The 27,555-nt window shown below is 36.2% G+C and overlaps 1 protein-coding gene and 1 non-coding gene across 4 annotated transcripts in view; one reads left to right on the top strand and one right to left on the bottom strand.

Annotated features, from left to right (window-relative positions):
* Positions 1-329: 329 nt before the first annotated feature.
* The window catches only part of LOC138701981 (uncharacterized), a 47,112-nt gene continuing 19,886 nt past the window's right edge, over positions 330-27,555 (bottom strand). For all 3 annotated transcript variants that reach the window (XM_069829408.1, XM_069829409.1, XM_069829410.1), the window contains exons 4-9: positions 26,339-26,710; positions 23,564-23,718; positions 19,916-20,090; positions 12,447-12,619; positions 11,061-11,216; positions 330-1,977 (exon numbers count right to left, since the gene is read on the bottom strand). In XM_069829408.1, coding sequence (XP_069685509.1) covers positions 1,705-1,977; positions 11,061-11,216; positions 12,447-12,619; positions 19,916-20,090; positions 23,564-23,718; positions 26,339-26,710 — 1,304 coding nt within the window. In that variant the 3' untranslated portion in view covers positions 330-1,704. The remainder of the gene's footprint in view (positions 1,978-11,060; positions 11,217-12,446; positions 12,620-19,915; positions 20,091-23,563; positions 23,719-26,338; positions 26,711-27,555) is intronic.
* On the top strand, positions 26,050-26,121 carry TRNAY-GUA (transfer RNA tyrosine (anticodon GUA)). The gene has a single exon. It is a non-coding gene; the product is annotated as a tRNA-Tyr (tRNA).

The raw sequence follows: 27,555 nt of genomic DNA, 5'->3' as shown, positions 1-27,555 counted from the left end.
GAAATATTAAATGCATAAAGTTAATTTATTATTTTAATGAATGCATATTAAATTCCACCATAAACTCGAAGATACCTGCAAGAAATAAGTTAATATAATTTTTGTTTGTGCAAAACGAACTGAAATTTACTATAATAGCTTCACTCATTCAAGATTATAGCGATAGCGATAATTAACTATGAAACCAATAAATATTAATTTGCATTTCTCTTTACAACAATAATAATGGAAATATGAATTAATGGAGTAACTTACGTGTACCGGTACTTGTAGTGTATGCTTACGTAGTTAAAGTGGGATGAGGTTAAGCAATAATAATCACACCAAAATTGGAAATAAAACATGATCAATAAATTTTATTGTAACAGACTTTTTCTACGTCTCTAGTAAAGCAACAAATAAAAATAACAACAAAATTAACAGCTATAATTAAAAACATATCCTTTGAAGAAAAAAGTAGGCCTAAGCAATAATAATCCCTCCAGAATTGAAAATAAAACGTGATCAATAAATTTCATTAAAACAAACTTAATTTTTCTACGTCTTTAGTAAAATAACACATAAAAATAATAACAAAATTAATAGCTACAATTAAAAATATATCCTCTGAAAAAAAGTAGACCTAACCTTTATTTCTCTGGAAATTTAGCAGCCTAAGTGACAGAACTTTAACCGGTATCTAATGTCCTTTCGGTTAGACTGAAACATTTCATTGTGCAATTTAAGGATGTAATGTATTCTAACAGTCACAAAGAACTTCAAATTAACAGTTTTGTTTCTGCACAGCATTCTTGTGGAAACCCAGGAACCTTTCTGAATCTTTCGGAAATCGGATAACTCTGGCCTCTTTCTCTTACTGTTGCTACAATTTATAGCACTACAAACGTCTCCTCCTTGTCCCATATTATTATTCCAATTATTATATTTTAGCCATTAACATTTTCATTATAACCAATAACGAACATTTCACAAGCATCAATGTGAAATACGCAACGAGCTAGCACTCGATACAAATATGACACAGTCCAAAGTCGACCATGGACAGTCTATTGTTTCTAGTTGCTAACCGTTTGGAGCGCTTTATCACGAGATTTGCAAAAAAACACCTCAAGCTTCGCGACTGTATATAGTATACTGTGCTATAACATTAATGCTGTAGTTTGCTAGTGAATTACGGTTTACAAACGTGGGTAATTTTGGTATAATTATAGGTTAATTGGCAACTAACCTAGTTTTTCGTTCCAGATCATGCCACGTACAGTACATAAATTATGGATTGGTGAAAGACAAGCAGATATCCAAATTTTTATCTGTCCCAGATTTTAATTGAATATATTTTAAATTTACAAAATAATACTTATCAAGAACTTAAATATTGGCTGACATTTTTTTATCTTGTTAGACCTAACATTCTCTTTTATATACATACACCAACCTATGGTTAGGACTTAAACGCATATTTTACTTCAGTGATACACATTATACCCAAATTTCCCCGTTTTAAGGAATAAATTGAGAATAGTTAAATTTAGGGTCATTGTTATGATAAGAAAAGTCCAGCATACTTGCAAATGTAATAGAATCATTCTAGATAATATAATACAAGTTTTTCACTTATAGACTCTTCTCATTCGAAGATTGTTTCTCGTTGAATTGAAGAAAATTCGCATTGAAAAGCGAAGCATCCAGATGATCGAGACATGATCATCTCCGTTCTTTGAGCAATCTTCGTAGTATCTTGCCTGATGGGCTTTTAGGAATGCTTGAGATAAATTCCACTCCTCCTTTTAGATGTTTATAATCCGACACCTTCTCTGCCACAAATTTCTTTACTTCTTCTTCTGAAATCTTCTTTTCTTTTGGGACAACAAAAGCTTTAGGAATCTCTCCTGACCTTTCATCAGGAATACCAACAACAGCTGCGTCTTCTATATGGGGATGACTTCTCAAGATCTCTTCAAGTTCCGCTGGGGCTACCTGTAATAATACATAATTTATATTGTTTTTACATTGTAATACGTAATTTACATTGGTTACTTAAAATACTACATCGTTCGCTTAGAGATAAGTATACAGTGATTCAATTTCATAAATATACAATCAGATTTGAATATTTTCCATTAATATGTAAGGGAAGTCGGAGGAATATGGGCACCTTAGTACTATTTCGGGTGTAATATCTCTCGGGTTTTTCTAATAAATAATTTTACAGCTGGGATATGTTTCTTAACTATTTAGCTATATTATATAAGAATCCTAACAGCTTACTCCTAATTGTATACAAGTAAAACTGGAAAATGCAAGTTAATGTGTTTTGCCCATATTCCCCCGAGTATGGGGGTAAAATGGGCATTAATGATGTAAATCATATTCAACTGAAAGAAGTCAAAAACACTTAAAATACTTGAAAATATAACTATATTAACTATATTATATATTGTATATGCCATTTGTGATGGTTATTGCGTAACGCCTTTGGCAGATGATGTGACTCTTTGGCGATGAATGACGTTTGGAGATTCTAATACATTTGAATCAGTTGAAGGAATTGTATGAATTGTAGGTTTGTCACCTGATGCTGCAGTGCCAATGTAAAGCATAATCAGGAATGACACTCATGTGCAGTGAAAAAGGGCCTGAAGCTCGGAAGGCATTTACAGCAAACATACATTGACACATCTCTTCCATGCTTCTTTGACAATGGAAGCAAACTCGACCTTCGTAAAATGTCTCCTATGTTGCCTGAAGAAAGCTGTAGCACTACTGTTGTAAGCTTTCTTCAGAGGACCAAACAGACCACTATCTGCTGATTGAAGCCAGGCTGTGGTGTGTGGAGGAAGACAAAATATGCATAATCCATTTTCTACTGCAAAGTTAAGAGTGTCAGGATTACAACTATGTGAATCACGTGCATCTACTATCAAAATTGCAGGTGCATGCTTACTGATGTTGAAATAAGTAACGAACTTCTTGATTATTGAGAAAAAATATGCGAAGTGTGATCATTAAAATCCGAGGTTTTGTATGCTGTGGGCGAAAGGATCACGTGATTGACACGCGTGCGCAGCAGTGACACTAGACGACCTTGAAAAGACGCGACACGAAGTTTCGAAGCGCTCTCTTCATTGAAACCTGTGTTACACAAGGTGTTGTTGCACGTGCATCCGCGCACTTGCGAAATGCGATGGACTCGGAACTGAAGCAGAGAGCCAACGTCAAATTCTTTGGGAAATCGGCAACCGTAACCCATGGAATGTTGAAGCAAGCCTACGGGAATGAAGCAGTGATTCAGGCGAGATGTTTCGAGTGGCACTCGTGCTTCAGAAATGGCAAAACATCGCTGAAGGACGACGAGATGCCAGGTCGACCACGCACGTGTAACACTGGCGAAAATGTCGAAAAAATTCGACAAATTGTGCATAATGATCCTCACGTCCATTTTGAATATGAATGACTACAGCTCTGGACAAAGAACAAATGGATGCTCCATGACGACACTGCTCCAGCTCACAGAGCTCTCGCAACACTCCAGTCTTGCACTCTTAATGAGATGGTCGTCGTTCCTCACTCCCGTATTCACCAGATTTGGCCACCTGCGACTTTTTTTTTTTTTGTTTCCGAAGATGAAATTCAAGCTAAAGGGTCACTGTTTTAGCACTGTGGAGGAGATCCAACGCGAATCGCAGAAGGTGCTTGACAGGCTTCAAGAACGCGACTTCCAGGAGGCATTCCAAAAATGGCAGACACGCTGGGATCAGTGTATAGCTGCCCAAGACGACTACCTTGAAGGTGATGGCAGCCACATTTAAATGAGGTAGTTTTATTTCCACTTATGGGACAAGTCTCGAAATTTAATGATTGTACCTCGTATCTCCGTTAATGTAGGCAGACTGCTTGTTGGAGTACAACTTACTGGTAGAAGGCAGCTCTTCTTTCAGTAATTATTGCCCTCACTCGATTTATAATGATACTTGGAGAAAAGTAGTTCCCTGCTGCATTGAAGCAGGCCACAAGGGTAATGGTTTTTCCCTTTTCTTTAGAGTAAATGCAATGCACCACTTTGTGTGCTTTGGGTGCAATGACATCTTTCGCTCTTGTAATCATTTGTAGGCCATTTTCATCAAGCTTGAAGAGTCAGTTTCATGAACTGTAATGCTAGCCCATATTCCCCCGAACATTAGCGCCCATATTACCCCGACATGTAGGGTTTACTTTGAACAATTGGCACTACCGTAAACTATTCACAAAACAACTTCTGACGCAATAAAACGGCAGTTAAAGATGTGTATTTTGTATGTATACTATTAGATTTAAACTATTTTCTAAAGTTCATGTGTAATCTACTGCATATAACATATCTAAAATAAGTATTGTGAAATTTTAGTATACTTGGAAGTCAATACTCACGATTTAGATGGCTGTTTTAACAATACGAGACAGTACTGCATAGCGCGCATCGTACAGCAACCATTACGATACTCTCACTTTATACTAACCGTTATTAGCGAAGAAACATAATTCTTTGCAAGAGTTTTGACATGAAAACTTAATATTGCCCATATTCCCCCGAATTCCCTTATAATGAGATACAAATATAGGAAGCAACTCTGTCTTACATGGTAGAAGAGAAAGAAACGTATTTTGTTCAATAAAGTGATAGTAGTAGTAGTAGTGATGGTGATGTACAGTATTTAATGACCCTTTAAACTTCTGAAGTTATCCACTTTCGAAATTCAATATGGGCAAGGGGAAATGGGCGAGAAAAATTTTGTCTCGAGCCTTCTTTCAGCGATACGAGACTCATAGCTTCACTTCCCTTTCGGAGCAAGCCGTGCAACCAACAGTTATGCATAATTAAGTATTAATCGCGTTTACAGAAGATGCAATCCAAGAAGGTAAAGTCACATCAACGTAGGGCCAGTTCAGCCTTCCCAGGTGTGTCATTACCCACTGGCGGCATCACGTCATACATGCACCCGACCCCTCCACCTCAAGTCATACATGCCCCAGATGTACAACGGCACGCAATACATCATTTCAGCCCCTTGTAGGCTCTCTCTCTTTACGTCATACATGCACCCGACACGCCATATATGATTCGGCTCCAAGGGGCGGAGACAACCTTGTTACGTCATACTTCATGCAACGTCATGACGACATGTGACATCATACTCGCCAGCGTCTTATGATGTCGTATGACAGCGCCTCGTGACGTAAGAGGCCTGATTAATCTACAATTTTGCCCGTTTTTACTTCCTTTTCGAGATAAAAATGGTTTTTGTATTAAACATTTCATAGCGTTATATGACTTGAGGCTTTCCCGGCGTTTGATGTAGAATAACTCTTCTCGGGTTCTCAGCCAGGTGAGTTTTAGATTAGCTTCCAAGATTTCGACGGCTAGCTCTGCCATCTTCTTCATGGAATGAAGTGATGTGGTACCATTTCTAGCCAGTATATATGCAAAAGTAGGGCTTCCTGCTGCGGGCCAATCAGGAGCTAGTTCCTAGTCCCGACCGCCAGGCGCATTTCCTGATTGGCTGCCGCTTCCACCAACCAGAATGCACAGAAATTTAATCCGAACAAATAATGTAACTTTTCGTTCTGCAAAGGAATTATTCAATGTTACATTATAATTTGTTCGGTTGAAACTTGTGCACACTTAAAGGACAAAACTAAAATTCTTTCAATAATCTATTATCTTAATACACTGCTCTCTTAAATTTATTTGACCGAGTATATTGGGAATTCAATCACTGGCTTTTCCAAAATACGCCATGAAATTTTTCATATAAAACAATTTTTATCTCGAAAAGGAAGCAAAAACGAGCAAAATTGTATTCAATTTTTTTGTTTGAAATATTTGAAAAAATTAATGTCATTACTTACGGTTCATTATGTAGCCTATATATGTACCGGGTGATTCTGAAATTTGGTTGCAAATTGTAGCAGTAATTAATGTGATCAATGTGAAGAATTTTGATTTGGGACCCTTTGTTAGAAAACGTTCCGTTTGTTAGTTTCAAGCCTTGATATATATATATATATATATATATATATATATATATATATATATATATATATATATATAATATGTGTAGACAGCTAGCATCGAACTCAAAGCTATATTTTTTAAGTTTCATTACGGAACCCCTGTTTCCTGCAAAAGTTTGTGAATTCTTATAACCATGGTATGAGATAGCCTGCATCGTAAATTATATTTATGACTGCTAAAACCTTGCAGCTTTTCTTCCATTTTCATTTGCCCTTCCATGGATGAAAAACGTATCAGGAAATTCTCTTAATGTAAATTTTCCCGTGATAACAAGAAACTAAAAAAACCAAAATTACTGTCTGTACGTTATGTTTGACCCAAATAAGCCTAACGTAATACAACGACAGCTGCATATAAACTGAGATGAGGTTTCAGTGCATTGGCCATGAGTTCAATGCCAGGTGATGTAGTCTGTAAACAAGATTCTCTACTTATTCGCATGAACTTCATAATGTTTAAAAAAATCTCTAAGGCAACATCATGGCATAGGCCTAAATAGAAGAAAACGAAATTATTTATATTACCATGATCCTACAACGTCACTTAGGGCTTATTTTACCAACATGTTACTAATCCACAATTAACTAATTGTAATTTAACTTAAACACGGAAATTAAATCATATTTAATTAATTTACATTTCACCAAGCTAATAAGTATTTAAAGTAAAGTCAATTAATTTAACTCCGAATTAAGTCATAATGGCCTTCGAAATAATTATAGTAAAATCTTAATTTCGAAGACCATGTGCTGTTATTGTAAGCAGTGACCTTTATAGTGAGTTCATTTGTTATATTACGACAGCAAAATGTCATCATAAACAGAAGTAATCTCAAAACTTATTAATATCATCGAAAACAAAAAGACGGGTTGGCAGACTTAAGAAGAAAGGTAGAAGCAGAAGTAAAAAGAGATTTCAGTCTAAAAAGAAGCCCTCATCCCAATGTCTTCAGCAATATTGAAGAAAAACTGAATAAAAAGAGAGTATATGCAAGGCAATATCGTGCAACAAGCGAAATGGAAAGACTTCATGGACTTGCGTTATTTAAATGCTTTTAAATGTAATATTAGGCCTGCATGATAAATTTGTTATTCATATTACTTTAATTCCCACACTTTAGGCAACCGAAGATTGATTAAACGTTTCTTCAATAAATTTATCATTTAAATAATATTATGAAGTACTTAACTACCAGTTGGAAATTCCATATCGCCTTCTGCACTATTCAGAATATACAATGATTATGTTTTGCTTAGGATAAACCTCATTTGCAAACCTTTTTCGTTTATTGTATTAAAATGATATTCTCTTTCAGAAATTGTCCTCGCCCGTCTTGGTGAGAAATTATTATTTTCAAATATCAAGTGCATCATTGTCCTCTCCATGATGACAATATTGTCGTTAATGCAGGATTAATTATTTAAGTGACCAAATATTGGCCAATTAACTTAAATATAGTTTAATGAGAGCTTAAAGCACAATTTGTGTTGATGAAATGCATTGTCTCTTTAAGTGTCAATTAAAAACGATTTTAGTAACAATTAAAATTAAATAAGCTTGGTGAATTTGGCCCTTAGACCGGTTAGAATACAAATCACGTTCTATAATTTATCAAAGGAAACGTTCCTGTATGAAAGTTGTAACCAGAATCTGCCTGTAAATATGCCTGAAGAAAAGAATCACAAGTATTTCTTCTCTGATTATATTTCCACTAATATAATTTCTTAAGGCCGGGTGCACACAGAATCAGACGCGACGCGACACGGTGCGGCGCGACGCTACGTTTTGCTTTACAACGCCTCGCGACAGCTTAAAACTGTCTGCTCGCGACAACTGATTTGCTGGCTGTGTGGGTTTGGAAAACTGGCCTAGGCTAGAAAATGGCGTCAATAACAGAGGACTGTCTATATGAAAAATTCTATTGTATTTGCTTATTATTTCCTAAGGACGCAAGCTCCTAAAAATCTATACGATTGAAAGAGTCTTAAAATTAAAATGTACTGCACAAACGTCATTTTTTATGTTTATGACTACTTCACGACTCACAATAAAGAAAAATAATCTATTAAATCAATAATGATGATAGTATAGAGCAGAGAATTAGGCTTACTACAAATTACACTGGTCAACAGTCATTTTGCGCCAGACATAAAACTAACAAATTCTTACTAATTTCGACCTCCTGAATTAATAAATAACAAGCAAAATGTTCCATCACTTCGGGTTTTCGAGATGCACAATATAATTAATTTTCTATGCATTTTATTAAAAAAAAATCACCATATTTCGTGTGTAACTATTTTGTTTTACAAATGTGAAGACCCATTATGTGAAAACAATATTAGTATAAGTAGGGCACCATGTTAGAAGCACTTGTAGAAAGGGAAATTATTTTATTGTCCTTCTACGAGTCTTTTCGAGGGAGTGAAACAGGTTCGCGGTATAAATTCACTTGAGTTTACCTGATTTTACTTGAGATGTGCATTTCTTTCACGGTGAGCTTTAATTACATTACTGTAGTTTATATTTTGCAATATATCACCATGTCAAAACCACCGAACAACAATTTACGAAGCGCCATAACAAGGCTAGCAGTTCACGGTTTTCACCACAAACCGTGCAGAAGATCTCCCCCGAATGCGTGTGCAAACTGTGCTACGAAGTGTGTCCAAAATATCATTTTAGTAAATGTGTGAATAGAACGAAGTCACTAATGGAATATAGTAAAGAAAAGTAACTCATACCAAACTCAATTGCACGTTTGTGCGCACTTCTTTCTTATTAAAACCACTTCTAGAAGCGGAAATTGTTTTATTGCCCTTTTCGGTTCCATTTGGAGGGGAAGAAACAGGTTCGCCGTATGAAAACGCTTCAGTTTACCAGGATATTTCTGTGGTGTTACTATTCTGTGTAAGACGTGTATTTCTTTAAAGTGTGCTTTAATGATAATATTCAAAGTACGAATGGTTTATATGTGCGGATTTGAAGGTTGTGGCATTGCTTTTTGGAATGCAATTAGGCTACACAAAATTTTGCTGCTTTCTGTACGAATTGGACAGTCGCGCTCGAGATATTTTATTTTTATTTTATTGGGTTATTTTACGACGCTTTTTCAACATATGTGTTATTTAGCGTCTGAATGAAATGAAGACAATAATGCCGATGAAATGAGTCCGGGATCCAACACCGAAAGTTACTCAGCATTTGCTCGTATTGAGTTGAGGGAAACCCCCAGAAAAAACCTCAACCAGGTAACTTGCCCCGACCTGGATTCGAACCCGGGCCACCTGGTTTCGCGGCCAGACGCGCTGACCGTTACTCCACAGGTGTGGACTCGCGCTCGAGATAAGCATTATAAAATAAAACGACAATCACTAGAGCCAAGGAAGAAAAATATTATACATCAACCCCTTGTACCTCAAAGCGAAGTAATTTTACCCCTTTTACACAATAAGTTAGAGTTAATGAAGAATTTTGTTAAAGGGATAAATTATAAAACTGAAACATTTAAAAATATCCAGGAAAAATTTCCTGCTAATAATAATCCGTGGCGCTACACCCCGTGAAGAACCCAGACCGACCAGCCGGCTGCTGGCCTCACGTCCACATGCCAAAACAGAGGTGGACGATCATCCAACTAGAATGGAGGTATCGTGTGGTTAGCACGATGATCCCCCCAGTCATTATATCTGGCTTTCGAAACCGGTTTTCGCTACCTATCGTAGCTTCCCAAGTGCATCACGATGCTAGGTGGGCACCGGTCCCATACACTGGCCGAAATTTCATGAGAAAATTTCTTCCCCCATGAGGACTCGGACCAGCGCGCATTCCTTAACATTTCCTGCTATTAGTGATTCAAAAATAAAGGAGGGAGTTCTCAATGGACCACAAATTAGAGAAATAATGAAGGACAATCACTTCGAATCTTTGCAGGAAGGAAAAGAGACAGCCGTCTGGATAGCATTCAAGGAGGTTGAATTAATTTTCTGGATAACTGTAGAAGTGAGAACTATGAAGAACTAGTGAAAAATTTACTGTTGGCGTATTAAACTAGGGGTTGTAAAATTTCCCTGAAAATTCACTTCCTTCACTCACATCTTGACTTTTTTTTCCCCCCGAGAATTGTGCGATTTCAGTGATGAGCATGATGAGCGCTTCCATCAAGAAATTTCAACTATGGAAAAAAGATACCAAGGACAATGGTGTACCAATATGCTAGCAGACTATTGTTGGACTTTAGCTCGTGATGTACCTGATACCCAGTGTAAAAGAAAATGCAGAAAAAGAAAGCTGTAATCTTCTGAACAGTGAATATTTAGCCTTATTGTCATTATATAAAACAATATTTTGAATAAATATAAATTCCAACATTTCTCAAAAACCGTAACCAACAACTGTTTTTATTGTCTTATTCGTATTCAGGAGGCTGAAATTATATAGAAAACATATATCACATGCCTAGCGCAAAAAAAAATGTTAACATTCGTTACGCAGCGTTATTATTATAAATTATTATTCACCTGGTGCTTTCATCTCATTTGCAATTTTTCACATATTTTTAGAAACCACATTATTCTCGTGATATTGTTTCAAAAATTGTACAGAATGTATCTTTCCTGTACTAAATCAACTAATTTATCCGCATCGAGCTCCATTATGAATAATGTGCACTACACAACAATAGTATTTTTTGTAGATAAGGAAAGCGTGCAATCATAGCCACTATTAACGCATGCGCAGTACACTGCAGCTATCAGACAGTCTCCTCGCGACGAACTTCTAGCAGTCATTCGATCTTGTCTCTTCGTGTCTCCTTGTGTCTCCTCGCGACCGTCGCGCCGCGTCTGATTCTGTGTGCACCCGGCCTAGGGGTCTACTGATTATGCAAGTAGTAAATTTATTCTATAAATTATCATTTTTTAATGAACAGATTTATGAATCCAACTCTGTTGCAACTAGGCCTGTAGAAAGTTCAGGTTTCATTTTAAATATTTCATCGCTGAATTACCTGGAATCCTTTGACTTTGATTAACTCTTTAGACCTGTCAACGATGTAGAATTTTCCTTCCTCGTCATAATATCCCAGGTCTCCTGTGTGTAGCCATCCTTCTCCATCGATAGCTTCAGCAGTCGCATCAGGACGGTTGAAGTATCCTTTCATGACCTGACACAAAATAAATTCGTGTTTCCATTGAAACTTACTTTCTTTTTACTACACAATTCACATTAATAGTAAATCAATTGTTTTGACCTATCTATATCTTGTTCGTCATGAAAGAAATTTAAAACCAAGAAAAATTATTTTGTACAGAATGAAAAATTCCCTAAATCTGAAGACTGAACAGTTGAACGATTTTACGCATGCGTATTTATCGTTACATTAGTCTACGTCATACGGTGACTTATTCACTTTTCCTCCATTGTATGAATTTAGACTGTGGAAGAAGAGTATTATTGAGTTATTTATTATAAGCATATTTTATCAACAGTAATCTCACTACAGGACTTGATTTTATCGATAAATCTGCGAGTGGAACACGAAATTCATTTCACTAATGTTAGCTTCACCAAAACGTTTGAACGGAGCCGCCATTTTCAGTTGACTGTAAACAAATGACGATCGCAAAGCATGTTTTATATTACTGTAAAGAATTTGCAGTTTGAAATGTTGGCAAACAACGAAACAAATGGTGGGAAGGTGATAAAAAACAGGAGAAAGTTTATAAAGATTAGAAGAAATAAAGTACTCTAATACAATAAAATAGATATTAATTGACTTGCTAAAATTTTATTTCACTAATGTTACCTTGGCATGTAGCACATATGGGCGAATCCAGGAGGCCGAAGGGAATAAGACCTTTAGGGAGGCCGAGACGTAGATGGGAGAATAATATTAAAATGGATTTGAGGGAGGTGGGATATGATGGTAGGGACTGGATTAATCTTGCTCAGGATAGGGACCGATGGAGGGCTAATGTGAGGGTTGCAATGAACCTTCGGGTTCCTTAAAAGCCATTAGTAAGTAAGTAATGTTACCTTCACCAAAATGTTTGAACGGAGCCGCCATTTTCAGTCGACTATTTATGCGGGAAACAAATTACGATCGCAAAGCATGTTTTATAGTGCCGTAAAGAATTTGCAGTTTGAAATGTTGACAAAGGAACAAATGCTAGAGTAGTGATAAAAACAAACAAATACTAGGGAAGCGATAAAATTAAACAAATGCTAGAGAAGCGATAAAATTGTGCGATAAGCAGCCATGATTGGTTGAAAGACGTCCTTTCGTACCGTTTTATTGATCAATAATAGTATGACGTAGTAAAAGTGTAATAGTTATACAGAAATTCATAATTCTTATTTGAAGGCGTTGTGCCAATAGGCAATAGGCTATTACCTGTGGTCCTCGAATGCAGACTTCGCCCACTTCTTGGTGTCCCAAATCAAGTCCCGTCTCTACATGCCAAACCTTTACCTCTGTGTTAGGTATGGGGCCTCCTACTGATTCGTATTTGGTACCATCCTTTTCCATAATTGTTGTGGTACCTCCGGACTCCGTCAAACCGTATCCTGCAGTGAAAGCGACCATTTATTTAGTTTCGTGTTTATAAGTTTTAGACGCAACTCGAGCGGTGTGTGGAAGTCACTTTCTTGGGCTTCTGTACCTCCTATGTTTGCCTGGTTTTTCGATGGCTGGACCCGGAACGGGTCCTTCTTAAACTTAGGCCCTTGACTCATTGTTCTTCCTATATTTGCGATGACTGTCCAAGTCCAACAGGTGGTCTGGGTGAATCCGACGCTGACAAGTGGGTAATCTTGCCTCAGCCCAGATAATCAGGTTCCATCCGCAGACGAGTAGCCTGATAAGCCCTTGGGCACAAGCCCCATGACCTTTCTACATCAGCATCGGAAATCCGCGCTACCCCCAAGAATTCACCCCAGTCTATTTTAAAGTGTTGCAAATGAGGGGCAGATGACGAGTGTTTGAGTACGCTGTGAGAAACCATCTGCCATATCTGTTTTGTCCACTACAAATGGAAGGAGAATCGAACCCAGGCCGCCTAAATGGAAGACTAACGCGGTAGCGTTAGGTTACGGGCGCTGCTAGTACCTCGTGTGAGATATATAATGTTTATCCATTATTATTATTATTATTATTATTATTATTATTATTATTATTATTATTATTATTATTATTATTATTATTATATACTATTCTATTATCCTTTTTACGCCTTTGACAAGAATTCAATTACTTTGTCGAATTGCTATCGATACTAGAAGTGATGCCTCGTATCTACAGAAATGGCCATTTAGTTTAATTACATTGTTATTTAGATTAAGTACAGTATTATTATGTTCACAAAATTGGACAGTTAACTAATATTTTGTTCTCGAGTAGAAGATCTTGCAAAGCAAAAACATAGGCTTATACAGAGTGTCCCATTTACAAGTATCTTGTTCACCTATTATAACGTTTTTGTTTGGATAGGTATTGGAATTTTTGTTTTTGAGAGTTATGTTAGAACGAGGAGCTAACATGAGTGTAGAGATTTAGTGCATGTAACTACATTATGGTGCAAGATACACGTGACGTCATCAATTTTTCAAATAGCACTACATACTTTAATCATGTTACATTGATTACAAACATTAAGGCGAGTTCAAAAATGTATCACAATGTTAACTTTCCAACAACAAAATGAAAAATGAATGACATAAGCAAAGCTCGGAACTTGGGGACTTGTGTCTTTGAACGTGGCTAAGCGACCGGACTTCAATGTCAACAAACTCCCGCTTCCAGCACAGAGGTACTGTAAGGTCTGCTATAAAAGTGGTTCCTGGCTGGAACAACATAATGATAATATTATGGTAGGTTGAAACAAGTAATTTTATAGCATATATATAAATAAACATGCAAAATATATCAAATTTACAGTTCTGCTCTGTATATTTTATTACAGTGTATGACTACATACATTCGAATATTTTTCGAACCCATACCTTCTTCGTCTGTTAGTTAAACATGATTTGAAACGAAAGAAACTTACTTCCACGTCACATGAAGTGACGGGAGCAAAATTAATTGTTTTATTTTATTTATTTTAACTAGCTACCTACTGAATACAAATTACATTTATAAAACAAAAATGTTTCTATCCACTACCGTAAGAGCCAGGCTCGTGTACGGTGTTGTCTTAGTCAATAATATAACATAAAATTTACAAGGACACTTTACTAAATACAGTAAGTAACTTAATTCAAACCAATAAATACAACACAAGAGCAAGAATAAAGAAGAAAGAGAAAAATACACATTTAATATAAATTGACAATTCGACAGAAGCCAGTGATATTCAATAAAAACAAGAATGTAGTAGACAGAAATAAAACGTAAAAAAAAAAAAAAAATACATTTGTTAATATTATATTATATCGTGGATAATTTTACAAATTTATTTTTTAAAAGCTTCAATTTAAAAAAAAATTCAAATTTGGTAAATGGTTTGTAATTGTATTATTAAGTCTTAGGCCGAAATAAAGCATTGCATGTTTTCACTGTCACTGTTTCCTGTTCGATTTTCAGTAGTTGCTAGCTGATCTCGTATCTGAGAAAGATAAGTATCCTAAATTTGTCTCGAAAATAGTTTTCAATTTCTATGTCACTACTAGGGAAGGTTCCACTTTGACTTGATCCATGGCTATGGACAAATTTTCCACCGATTTAAGGGACTGCAATGTATTTCAATGAATGCCCGTTTCCAATCTCTAGTTTGTGTTTGACACAAGTTACAAAATATAAACTCTCCATTCGAAGAAAATAATGTATCTCCTCAGAATTCCTCCACGAAAATCTGTACCTAAATTTTAAGAAATATATTTTCAAACGTATACAATACCCATTCGAATAATACGTATCTTCTTATTTTCAAACAGACCGTTTATCTCTAATTAATTATCTGAATGTCATTGGCTTCGACATGACACAGTTTCCTCGTCCGTCTTCCTGCCATTCGATGTGACCACTTTCTTAGTACACACGACTGTCCCTGAGCACTTGCAGCGTGAGCTTTGTGTACGTTGTATCTGTAACCTTACTCATGCACACGACACACAAGTCCCCAAGTTCCGAGCTTTGGACATAAGAATGTGCCGTTTGTTGTGGTGCCCCATTCATCTTGTGCATTAACTTACACAAAACGAAAGACGACTGACGTCCGTACACGTCGTGTGTTGTGTGTTTGCTGTCTTAACATGTAAACAAACCACAACAATACTGTCAACGCCACAATCCACGTATAGTAACTGCAGACACAGCCTACGTATGTATTCATCTATAAATAAATAGATAAATTCGTAAATGGTGGAAATTACAATAATAGCATAAATCACAGTAAAAGCATTATTTACATTGTCTACTTGCTTTATGTGTCTACAAAGAGTGACTGTAAACATTTTAAGTGTTTTGAAAATGAAAATGTATCTTCCTTTGTGATAAAATACGTTTTCTTCTCTCATATAATGAAGTGCTCCCTACCATATTCTTCTATTGGAGCACTCATTTCCAACCGGCTAGCTTTATTTTGTTTTGACATGAAGAGTGTACGCCGCGCTATACTCCGTACATACCTACACTGTTGCGGGTTACTTGGAGGCTTTAAATAACCAACGATTCCTAAGAAAGATTTCTAGGCAGTATTTATAGACCATTTCTCGCCCAGTTTCAATTTATATGGTTAAACATTTCTACAGTTTAAGATGCTTTTAAATAAAACACTAGTCGCACTAGTATTGGTTAGAACCGATTTCGAATTCATCAAAATTTCGTGCTTTTGATATCAAAAGAAAAGGTATTAATTTTTTTACTAGAATTTATTATATTGTATTTCATGTGTATCATTCTCGAATAAATTGACTTCTAGATATTAAATATGAACAAGCTGTGTTCAACACTTTAGAATAAATCTCTGCCTACACAGACAACATGCCGAAAACCAATTTTGTGGCATCAACTATGGTGGAAAAATACTTCCGCGAGCATCTTGGAAATTTGGTGAAAATTTCAATGTTCACCAGAATATTATACGAGTACATATAATTGTTGGTTCAGAAGTTCTCAAATTTTTTTTCCGAGTACCACTAATACTGAAGATTCAAGTAGTCTACCACCTACCAGAGGAAATGTAAGGGTTTACCATGGATTGAAATACTTTCATAATTTAATTTATTAAAGTTATGGATTACAAAATATGTTCTTTATGAGAAGCATTGTCTTGTTTTGATAAGACTACGTACAGTTTTTGAAAGTTTTGATTTCCGATCGTTTTCAGTTTTTATATCTGTCCTTGAAAACACTAAAAAAACAAAACTATGTTCATATAGGCCTAAGTATGTTATCGTAAAAGAGGAAAAAGTAATGTACAGTATTTGTAGCCAGTGACGGATATGTCTTTTGCCTTTAAATCTAGCAGATTCATTCTAGGAAAGAAACCAAGGCCATTATCACAAATTAGCTCGATTAAGTATTTTTAGCAAAAAATCTTTGAAGGCAGTCTTTTTCACGAGTAAAAATGGATTTTTGACCAAAGTTCCCAACTAAGATATCCTGTAAAGAATCTAGCTCCCCAAATATGTTCTCAGATAATGGTAATGCTCCTGTATCTCAGCCATCATATCAGAATTGAGACGAATATAATTTTCCTCAACAAAGCAGATGTTGACAATTCGATGGCCCAGAACCAGACTGTTCCAAGTCCATTTTACTATTTTTTTTCAGGAGAGCTATTTTAAGCTCCTGACATTCAGAGCTTCATGAAACAATTTGGAATAGCTTCATAGCAACCTTATGGAGAGGAATATTTACAATTTGGTTCGATTCATATATGCAGACAAGAACTGGAACACAATGAAACACAGATATCTTTCTTATAAAAAGTTGGACTTAGAACAGTCTGGTTCTCAGCCATCGATTTGTTTTCTTGTTTTTGACGTGAATATGTAGTCTATATTCTTCGGTCCCCGGTATGGGAAACGATACGCGACATTGTTCGACACGCCATGGTGAACGCTTATATCTCAGAAATTATGCAATATAGAATTATGTGGTATATATTATCGTGTATAGACATAATTATGCACGAGATAACATAACAATTACATCCGCTGGTTACGTAATCACAGTGCAGCGAGGGAAAACAAAATTAGGCCGATTGCAGCGCTTTTAGCTTCGACTATAACTTCAGACTGGGTGGTCGTATATCGATGATAGAGGTGTCATTTGAAAGGGAACGAAGAGTTCTTTAAGGAATAATAGACTGCTGTACAGTGACAAGCAAATGATGGACATGTAAAGTGAAATTAAATTTTGGCGACAGAATTTCAAAATGTGGAAGATTGTCGCTCAAAAAGTAAAGACGAAATCGATGAAAGAGCATCAAGATGATAGAGGACATCGAGATGAATCGATTGGTGTGCCAAAAGCAATGCTTAATGTTGTAGAAATTATAGGGTACGTCTTAAAACCGAGCATCATAACGATATTGTCATTGATTTATAATGATGTGATATATATTTCTTCACAGCACTTCTTTACATGTAATGGTGTACCTCACATTTCTGTATACGGTGCCACCATTAACATATTATTACAATAACACATTATTTGCAGTACACGTCTACACACATACTCCCAATTACGCTATGTACCTTTTTTATTACTTGGTCAATCTCCCCTTCAGTCTTTCCCTACATTTCATTTGCTATTCTCTATTTTTTCATTAATCCTAATATATCTAATATTACATACTCCTTTCACACCCCCCTTTTCCTCTAACTACTATTCACTAAAATCTCAATTTCAATTTTTCTCTATAAATTATCATATTGAATTATTTGCCTATTTGTTCTTTGACCTTTTATTCAATTACTGTTCCAACATTCAAATGTTAGTACTAATTTTATTCTGACACTTGTTCATTTCTCTAAACCCTTTCTCACTATTTTCACTCATTCCTATTTGCGCTCACTTTCACTTTCACACTATTCTGCTTACACCTAATCCATTGTCACTATTCTCACTTCCTATAAATACTTATATTTTATTTTACACATCTGCTTATACACTTTCTCTCTCCCCTATTCTTCTCGATCTTTTCCAGTTTCACTTTACTTGCACTTTTTGATCACAACCCCACTTTTTTTTACACATACCAAATATCTCTGCTAAATCCTCAACTGTCGCAAATTCTGACCTTTCTATACTGTTCGTCTCTGCCTTATTTCTGACTTTGTCTTTCTTTCTATTTATTTCTATTGATTTATAATAAAAAGGCATGCTATGTTAAATAAAATGTTCGGCGTTGTCGAATTAGATCAGTAACGGTTTTCCATTGACGCGTAAGATTAGGAAAGTCGCCATTTTTAAGTGTGTATGTTAAGTTATTATTTCCTTTGCTTTAATTACTGTGTTTTGTCCTTATCTTATTTTATCTTAAAAGTATTTATTCCAGTCACTGACTTCACAGCATATGTTTAAGGTGCTATACCTTTCCATTACATATTTAAAAGACGTATGAACGTTTTCGTTGGTCTACGCCAACATCATCAGATACGAAGTACATTTCAGCAATATCAGTAATCTCTACATAATATCTACAAATACAAAACATATTTAGTGGCATGCAAAATGAGACATATTAAAAAATCAACATTGCTGTGATACACATTGACATTCTATATGACTGCCTTGATTGTCACTTAGGGCCTACTTAAAATACACGTATAGATTACAAAAAATATTGATTTACATATATATATATATAAATGCAAGTCTTCACATATGAGATAATAAAATGACATGATTTAAAAAGTGATAAAAATAATAAAATATAAAACTAAGAATGTGAAGAGTTGCAGAATTACAGTAATTGCATTTATTATATTCCTATTTCTGTTTCACAATAATATATAATTCCACCATTCAGAAACGTTTGCATCATGGTTTGTGTCACGAAATTATTTGAATATTTTTCAAGTTTATATGATTTTATTATAAATGCCAATGTATTATACGTTGGGTTGTTTGATGTTGATTAATGATGTATATTTAATTTTGTCGATAATGCTGTTCCTCCAGTCTGGAAGTAATTGAATTCAATAAGTTGATGACCCAATTTTAACGGATTTAACATTTAATTTCTATGAAATGTTAAATGGAAGAAACTTACATGACGATGTATTGTCAATATCCAATACTGTAATTGTAATGAAAGTGTGGTATGGTACTTTTTATCTTAGTTTTATATTTTATTATTTTTATCACTTTTTTAATCATGTCATTTTATTATCTCATATGTGAAGACTTGCATTTATATATATATATATATATATATATATATATATATATGTAAATCAATATTTTTTGTAATCTATACGTGTATTTTAAGTAGGCCCTAAGTGACAATCAAGGCAGTCATATAGAATGTCAATGTGTATCACAGCAATGTTGATTTTTTAATATGTCTCATTTTGCATGCCACTAAATATGTTTTGTATTTGTATATATTATGTAGAGAGCACTGATATTGCTGAAATGTACTTCGTATCTGATGATGTTGGCGTAGACCAACGAAAACGTTCATACGTCTTTTAAATATGTAATGGAAAGGTATAGCACCTTAAACATATGCTGTGAAGTCAGTGACTGAAATAAATACTTTTAAGATACAATATAGACTTCTCTGAAAATTAAAAATGAATTGCAAAAATCTTGTCTTATTTGTTTATTAGGTAGTATGCATGCCGGGTTAACACTTAAATCGAATGGAAGGTTTACAATAGACAGAGAATATGAGAAGTGGGCATTACCTTGAACGACGTTAGGTGATTTTGGCGCCTTCTCCAGGAAACGTTCAATGTCGAGTTTCCCCAAGGGGGCAGCACCACTGAGAACGTGCCTCAGAGATCGGAGATGTTCTGGCTTTACGCCTGAGTAAGAGGCCATGAACAGTAAGAGGGGTGGTGTTACGTACATGAAGTTTACCTGTAAACACGACAAAGTCTTATTAAACGATTTTATTTTGTGAATAAAACAGAACAGGGATATTTTCATGCCCATAATTTTGTTACGTACATAATGTCATGGAAAACTCTCTATGCCCAATATACAATGTCTATGGGCCTAACGTCATGAGCAGGCTTCGAGACTTTGGACCCGATACAATAAGTTTTCTGTGCATGCACTATAGGTTGTTGACTCGCTGCAGGTAGATACAGAAATGTTGAGGTAACAACGTTGCTATTTAGGGTAGAGTACGGTAGTATGGGGAAACACACATATGTACATTCGGAAAGTAAATATACATTACACAATGACAATGTCAAAAGAATGTGAAAAGCATTTATTCTCCTGTCTTTTATAAGCATTTGTGTTTAATTATACACAGTGTTAATGGTGGAAATAAGCATGTAGCAATTTTAATTTTTTCATTTATCTTATTGGTCGGTTTTAGGAAGTGCAGTTACAGTACCGAATTGCTATGTAGCTACTACAAGATACATTCTCAGTGTCTCAAACGTATATCTTTTTCGGTAATCTGCCAAGCACAGTTTGTACTGTAGAAAGCTGCGCTCTAGGTCGCATGACGTGATAGGAGCAAAACGAAAAAACCTAACATCATTGCAGTCTCTAAGAGACAGCCCTTTATTCTCGGGTGACTCTATGTCCACTAATTTGCTGTTTATGTTACACAATGTTCCATATCCGTTATTTTTTTTATATAAAATTGATTTCCACTTCTGTTTTACACGTTCAGTAACCGGTGTACTTGATGTCTCATTAATTCTCTGCATCATTTTCTAAATTAATTTAAGGGCTTCCGGCATCTCTTGCTCTGACTTTTCTAACCGCGTAATAGTTTCAGACACAGTTTGTATGAAAACCAAATTATTCGTCAGAACCTACAAATCCAGAGCGTTTTCCTTTGCGTATTTGTTGGCATTCATTCTACAGTACCCCCACCCACTGTACGCTTTACCACTATACTCAGTACGGCGTTATGCGGATTTCCCACTGAACTGCTCTATTGGGTCCGAAGTCTCGAAGCCTGGTCATGAGCAAGCGGATGGTGCGTTGCTCCACAAGGTCGTCTGTGATGATGGTCTCACACTGTGCTCTCGTCATGCACATTTTGGCGTCCTGCTGAAAATTGTCTACAGCAGCAACGCACCATCTGCTTGCCCATAGACCTGACACAGCTGACGATCAATTTCAATCGGCGCTATGCCCTGTGCATTCAAAAACTTTATCACTGACCGTACTTCACACTCGGCGGGAGCTGGAATAGGAACGTCCATCTTCATCCAATGCAACGAAGCTACTGAGAGCACTCGGGAAATTCCGCTAGCGCATGCGCCATGCCAGGACATTACTCTATCACGTATACGCAGTCGCTTCGCGCAATATATGGTTTGCTAGCTGTGGGACGAGTGGGAAAGTTACTTTATGGACGCGCCTCGTACAAACGACTCATGAAATAGTCATCAGGTTCTCGTTTATTTTATTGTTCTATGTGGCTCTCTGTTGCGTATGACATATATCTCGTATACAACTATGTTTCCCGCTAGCATCCAATCAGAAAATTCCATTGAAACGTTTACCGCTTCTGGTGAGCAGGCAACAAAACAACGGTTTGCATAGTCTTGCTACCGGAAACTCCTTTCTCAGTTTCACCCCCCTGGGATTAAGTTTTATTCATAGCTTATTTCATTCCGTTCATTAGATATACTTAAATCATGCAACAAATTGTATTTAAGTAAAGTAAGTAAATCCATGGCGCTACAGCCCTTTGCAGGGCCAAGACCTACCAGCCAGCTGCTGGCCTCACGTCCACATGCCGAAGCAGAGGTGGACGATCATCCAACCAGAATGGAGGTATCGTGTGGTTAGCACGATGATCCCCCCCAGCCATTATAGCTGGTTTGCGAAATCGGATTTTCGCTACCTATCGTAGCTCTCCAAGTGCATCACGATGCTGGGTGGGCACCGGTCCCATACACTGGACACTGGACAGAAATTTCATGAGAAAATTTCTTCCCCCATGAGGACTCGAACCAGCGCGGATTCCGTAACGCGAGTCCTAGGCGGGATACCTTAGACCGCGACGTCACGGCGCGGGAAACAAATTGTATTTATTGATCTTAATTCTGTTATCCTAATTTTATTATTCGTGTATAGACGTTAGACGCAATGATACGGATTTCTTCAAATTCCCTGTCTTTAAGGAATTCTACTGTTATCTGTTTGTAGGAAGGTAATAGTGCAATTCAGTATAGGTGTCATTCTTTTGAGGTGATAATTAGAATTATTTCTTTAATAACTATTTTGTTTCAGGAAGGCGATTAAAACCTGAGCCATTATGCTGATAATGAAATAATTTTAGAAGGAGAATGGCAGAAGTGACGTACTGAAGGTGAAACATGGATTTTATTATTATTATTATTATTATTATTATTATTATTATTATTATTATTATTATTATGTACCGAAGTACATATGATATTTCCATGCAGATATTCTGCGTCATCATACGATGAAAGAGTAATGGAACGGAGAAAAAGTCTCTTCGGCGCCGGGATTTGAACCCGGGTTTTCAGCTCTACGTGCTGACGCTGACGGGTTCAAATCCCGGCGCCGGAGAGAATTTTTCTCCGTTTCATTACTCTTTCATCGTATGATGACGCAGAATATCTGCATGGAAATATCATATGTACTTCGGTACATTATAATAATATATATGATATGCGTAAATCACTTCGTGATTTAAGACGGCGCTTATTCCGTCGGATCTCGGCCAACTAGTCACTCATTACGAGTGCACCTCAGCACATGTGTGGACTTCGGGCCTAGGTTCATAGATATCTATGACGTAGTGCAGAGGGCGGCCACCAGAGAGAACCCAAGAATTGGAGCTTAATCTGAGACGATTCTTCCGACGCCGGGGTAGAATCCGGTGTGGCTTAGTGGATAAAGCGTCAGCACGTAGAGCTGAAAACCCGGGTTCAAATCCCGGCGCCGGAGATAATTTTTCTCTGTTCCATTACTCTTTCATCGTATGGATTTTTTTGGTAAAAACGCTAATTCTATAAAGCCGGTTGCTTGGAATAAGAAATAGCAATCGGAACGCAGCGTTAATTCTAATTATATGCTTGGACTGATGTCCTGGTTGCTTTTTTTTTATTATAGAGGTTTTCCCAACTACAACAGGAATACCAGATAATGCTAGGACTGATACCATAAAAATATGACTTCAATTGGTATCATAATTTCCATGGATGTTACATAATCTTGCATTTGATACAGTATCGTGTGATGATGGATTGGGAAGCTCGTGAGAACAAACGGGATAATTTATTGAGGGAAGTAAAATGGTCACACAGAAAAACTTATCGTAAAACTACTTTCATCCATTTCGGAATTCAGGCTGTTTGAAAATTATCTTCAGAGATGAAACTTACATCATGATGCTCAAGTAATTTGACGAAGGACTTCGGTTCGAACTTGGGCATTGTTACCAACTTCACACCATAGTACATGTTGCTCAGTAACGAGAGACACATTCCAAAAATGTGGTAAAATGGTGATATTATTGGCGAGAGATCTTGATGTGCCCCTGAAACAAACACATCAGTTTCTGAAAAAAATATATATATATTATGAAAGAGGTAAGCCATTTTATGGAAACACAAATTTAATTAGGCTATATTTTATTATGAATGAAATTGTAAGCAAACTACTCAGATTTCAATATATATAATTCGACATATACCGTAAACTCTAAACGAAATTCTAAATGTAATTGGAATTTGAAATTTCAGAATACCTAACATTCGAATTAAGCAGATAATTATTATTTTAATAAATTCGTATCAAATAAAAGAATTATAATACTGTGATATGCTGTAATATTTCCTCTGTTCGAGGTTTTGGCTAATATGTACATATATTAACAGGTAGTACATCTCACTTGACAATATGTGTCAGAGGAAAAACAATGAGCGCCGTCTTAAATCACTAATGGCCGTGTGCACCATTCTCGATCATCTAGCCCGTTTATTAAGCAATCACGGAAACATGGTTAATTTTTTACAGTGATCAAGTCACAGATGCGGTGCACCGACATTTTCCCTCGATCAACTCAGTACCGTCAGCTGACGGTACGCTCGCTTGAGAAGAATCATCTGAGCGCTAGGTTACCGCGTATAAAACAGCGAATGAACGCACTCTGTCAATTATCGCTTCGTTTTTGTTTGTCGGACTGCTTTCAAACATCCTCGCAGTTTTCAAATAACAAGTTTCAATAATCATGGAAGAAAAAAAGAAAAGAGCACCGAACTTCTCACAGTTCGAAGTGGGAATTCCTTTAGAACTCGTCAGCAATTCTGCATCCATATTAGAGAATAAAAGTACTGACGGAAGTTCTCTAAGAGAAAAGCAGGCTACCTGGTTGGATTTAACCTCACAATTCACATGAGTTATACGTGTTTATATAATTCCACATAATTTGTAACGTAATTTATACAGTGGTTATTTCATATTATTGATAATAAGTGGGAAAATTTCAGTATACGGATACCTCACTGACAATTATCTTGAAATAGGCTACTAAAAAGAGCAGATTTGTATGTGTTTGTCGAATGCTCATCATCTTGCTTACGAGAAGACACATTTCAGTGTCAATAATTTATCTGGGAAAATTTCAGTATACGGATACCTCACTGACAATTATCTTGAAATAGGCTACTAAAAAGAGTAGATTTGTATGTGTTTGTTGAATGCTCATCATCTTGCTTACGAAAAGACACATTTCAGTGCCAATAATTTATTTGAGAAAATTTCAGTATACGGATACCTCGCTAACAATTATTTTAAAATTACAAAAAAAAAAAAAAAAAAAAAAAAAAAATTCGTCTGTGTATGTCGAATACGCATCATCATGCATACGAAAAGGAAATTTTTAGTGCCAATTTATTTTGTGTGCACAAGGTTGGAATTTTGGAGTAGGCTAAAAGGGAAAGGAAAGTATACTTGTTCTGAAATTTATCCATTTATTTTGTGTTCACAAGGTTGGAATTTTGGAGTAAGAGGGAAAGGAAGGTATCCGTGTAATTTCTCTTAATTCAAGCGTAAATAGCCTAATTGTCCAAAACGTCATGTAGGTCTTAATAGTTTCAAATGGCAAATCTATAGCTAATAAGTGATAATCTCGCATTCTACAAAATGGTCATTTAGTTTTGCTATATTATTACCGGCATAGAATAACTACTTTATTATTATGTTAACAAAATTGGACAATTAGGCCTAAATGATATTTTGTCCTCAAGTAAAGTCCCGATCTTCCAAAGTAGAAACATATATAAAACATTAATCTAGTTTGAGAAAAAAGAATTTGTCTATTATTCATCTACAAACTTACTCTTTCTACAATAACACCAATTCTGTTATTTTCGCAGAGATTTGCGTGTTCAAGATACATAATTTCATCTTCAATTCCATCAAGTACGTCAAATCGTGCCGCCATTTTGGTTTTCTCGACTTAACCATGTTCAATTCAAGATAATCGGTCCCACACCCGTGATCAAATTTGATCATCATCAACTCGCTTGTTTAACTTTGATCGAGATTGATACTCCGCAAATTGGCGTTGAAGATGGTCAAGTGCCGACTTAACCATGGTCAAATTTTAATCGAGAATGGTGCACACGGGCATAAGTGATTTTTTTCGCATGTCATATATTATTATGATGTACCGAAGTACATATGATATTTCTGTCGGATCCAGGCCACTTAGTCACTCGTAATGAGTGCACCTCTGCACATTAATGTATTGGACATTGTGCTACTGTCACACATCTGTGACGCAGTGCTTGAGGATTGGCCACTAGAGGAAACATAAGAGGTGGAACTTAAACTGAGAGGATTCAGCCCGACATCGGAATGGGAATCCGGCGTGGCTTAGTGGATAGAGCGTCAGCACGTAGAGCTGAAGACCCGGGTTCAAATCCCGGTGCCGGAGAGAATTTTTCTCCGCTCCACCCATCTTTCTTCGTGTCAGTTTTAGTTCCTTCAGTGTTCAGCCTCCCCTTAAACTGGAGAACCCACAGAAAAAAGTGTCATTCTTTGTTATTATTCACAAGTGCCTATCCAATCACTATCAAAGTTACGCAGATATAACCCCGTACAATAGCACTGAGCAAACTGCGAGGTTCAGCAGGAAATGAAATTATATTTACCGTTTGCGGGTTGGCATGGACAGATTTCTGTGCGACTGTTGTATTGCACACTCGAAGCAGCTAAGTTCCTCTGACTGAGCATTACTCCTTTGGGCAGTCCTGTTGTTCCACTAGAATACAGAAGGACTGCGAGATCATTAGTATCTCCACGGAAACGGACGCTGGAAGTATCTATGCCGTCCTGCAGCATGTCCATGAGGTCTATAGTTCCAGCCGGTAAATCAGAACCCTGTTCAAATCCTGGCGCTATGATAACAAGCGGATTCGTCTTACCGGCGACTATTTTGACGGCTTTCGTTATTGTTGAATGAATCATAGAAATTGTCACTATCGCTTTGGCCCCCGAGTCTCGAAGCTGGTGTGACATTTCATCTGAAACAGTCAAAATCCCTTACATACCGAATAGAATTATTGATGAAAGTTGAATTCAACGCAACACACAATTTTTAAAACGCAGGGAATTCTGGGTTAAGAGATCCTCTATTACGGGACACTTCATAATCGGCGGATCAGAAATGTCACCTACACTTGAAGACCTCCCTCAAAGAAGGTTCTATATCATATTATAAGTATATGATATACAACCTTCTTTGAGGGAGGTCTTCACTTTTCAAGTACATATCTAATCAGCAATCAAAACAATAATCTTATTTAATACTAGCCGTACCCGTGCGCCCCGCTGCACCCGTTAGAAATAAATATAAAGTAATTACTTAATTAAAATAGGACATTTGATCCAGGGAACATTCGTGTTTGATAGAAGGATAAATCGTTTAATATGTTACTTAATTTAAATTGCATCCAAATAATTAAAATGCCATCATTTTGGTCCAGAGATACTCATTTGGTGCAATGACAATTCCTTCAACATGTTTCTTAATTTTTATTACATGCAACCATAGTTTAATGAAGATTGACATCATTTAGATTTAATGTGTATATTTTATTTTACTTGTTATAGGTTTCCATTGAATTATGGTAATAACTTAATTTTAACCCTTGTTTTCTACGTATTCAGTAAATGGCGCTTGGCCCACTATGGTTCTGAACCCTTCAAATAACTTAAATTATATAATATAATATTACATATTATATTATATTATATTTCTATAATTCTTAATAATTGCAATATGTTATATAATGAAATATCATTACAAATAATTTATCAGCATATCAATAACAACCTCATAAAATTACTTACAAAAACACTCCCAAAA

Source organism: Periplaneta americana, chromosome 6, assembly GCF_040183065.1.
Source record: "Periplaneta americana isolate PAMFEO1 chromosome 6, P.americana_PAMFEO1_priV1, whole genome shotgun sequence".
In the NCBI taxonomy this organism is placed as follows: domain Eukaryota; kingdom Metazoa; phylum Arthropoda; class Insecta; order Blattodea; family Blattidae; genus Periplaneta; species Periplaneta americana.
Note: the sequence above shows the minus strand (reverse complement) of the source record. Positions and strands in the feature narration are given on the sequence as shown.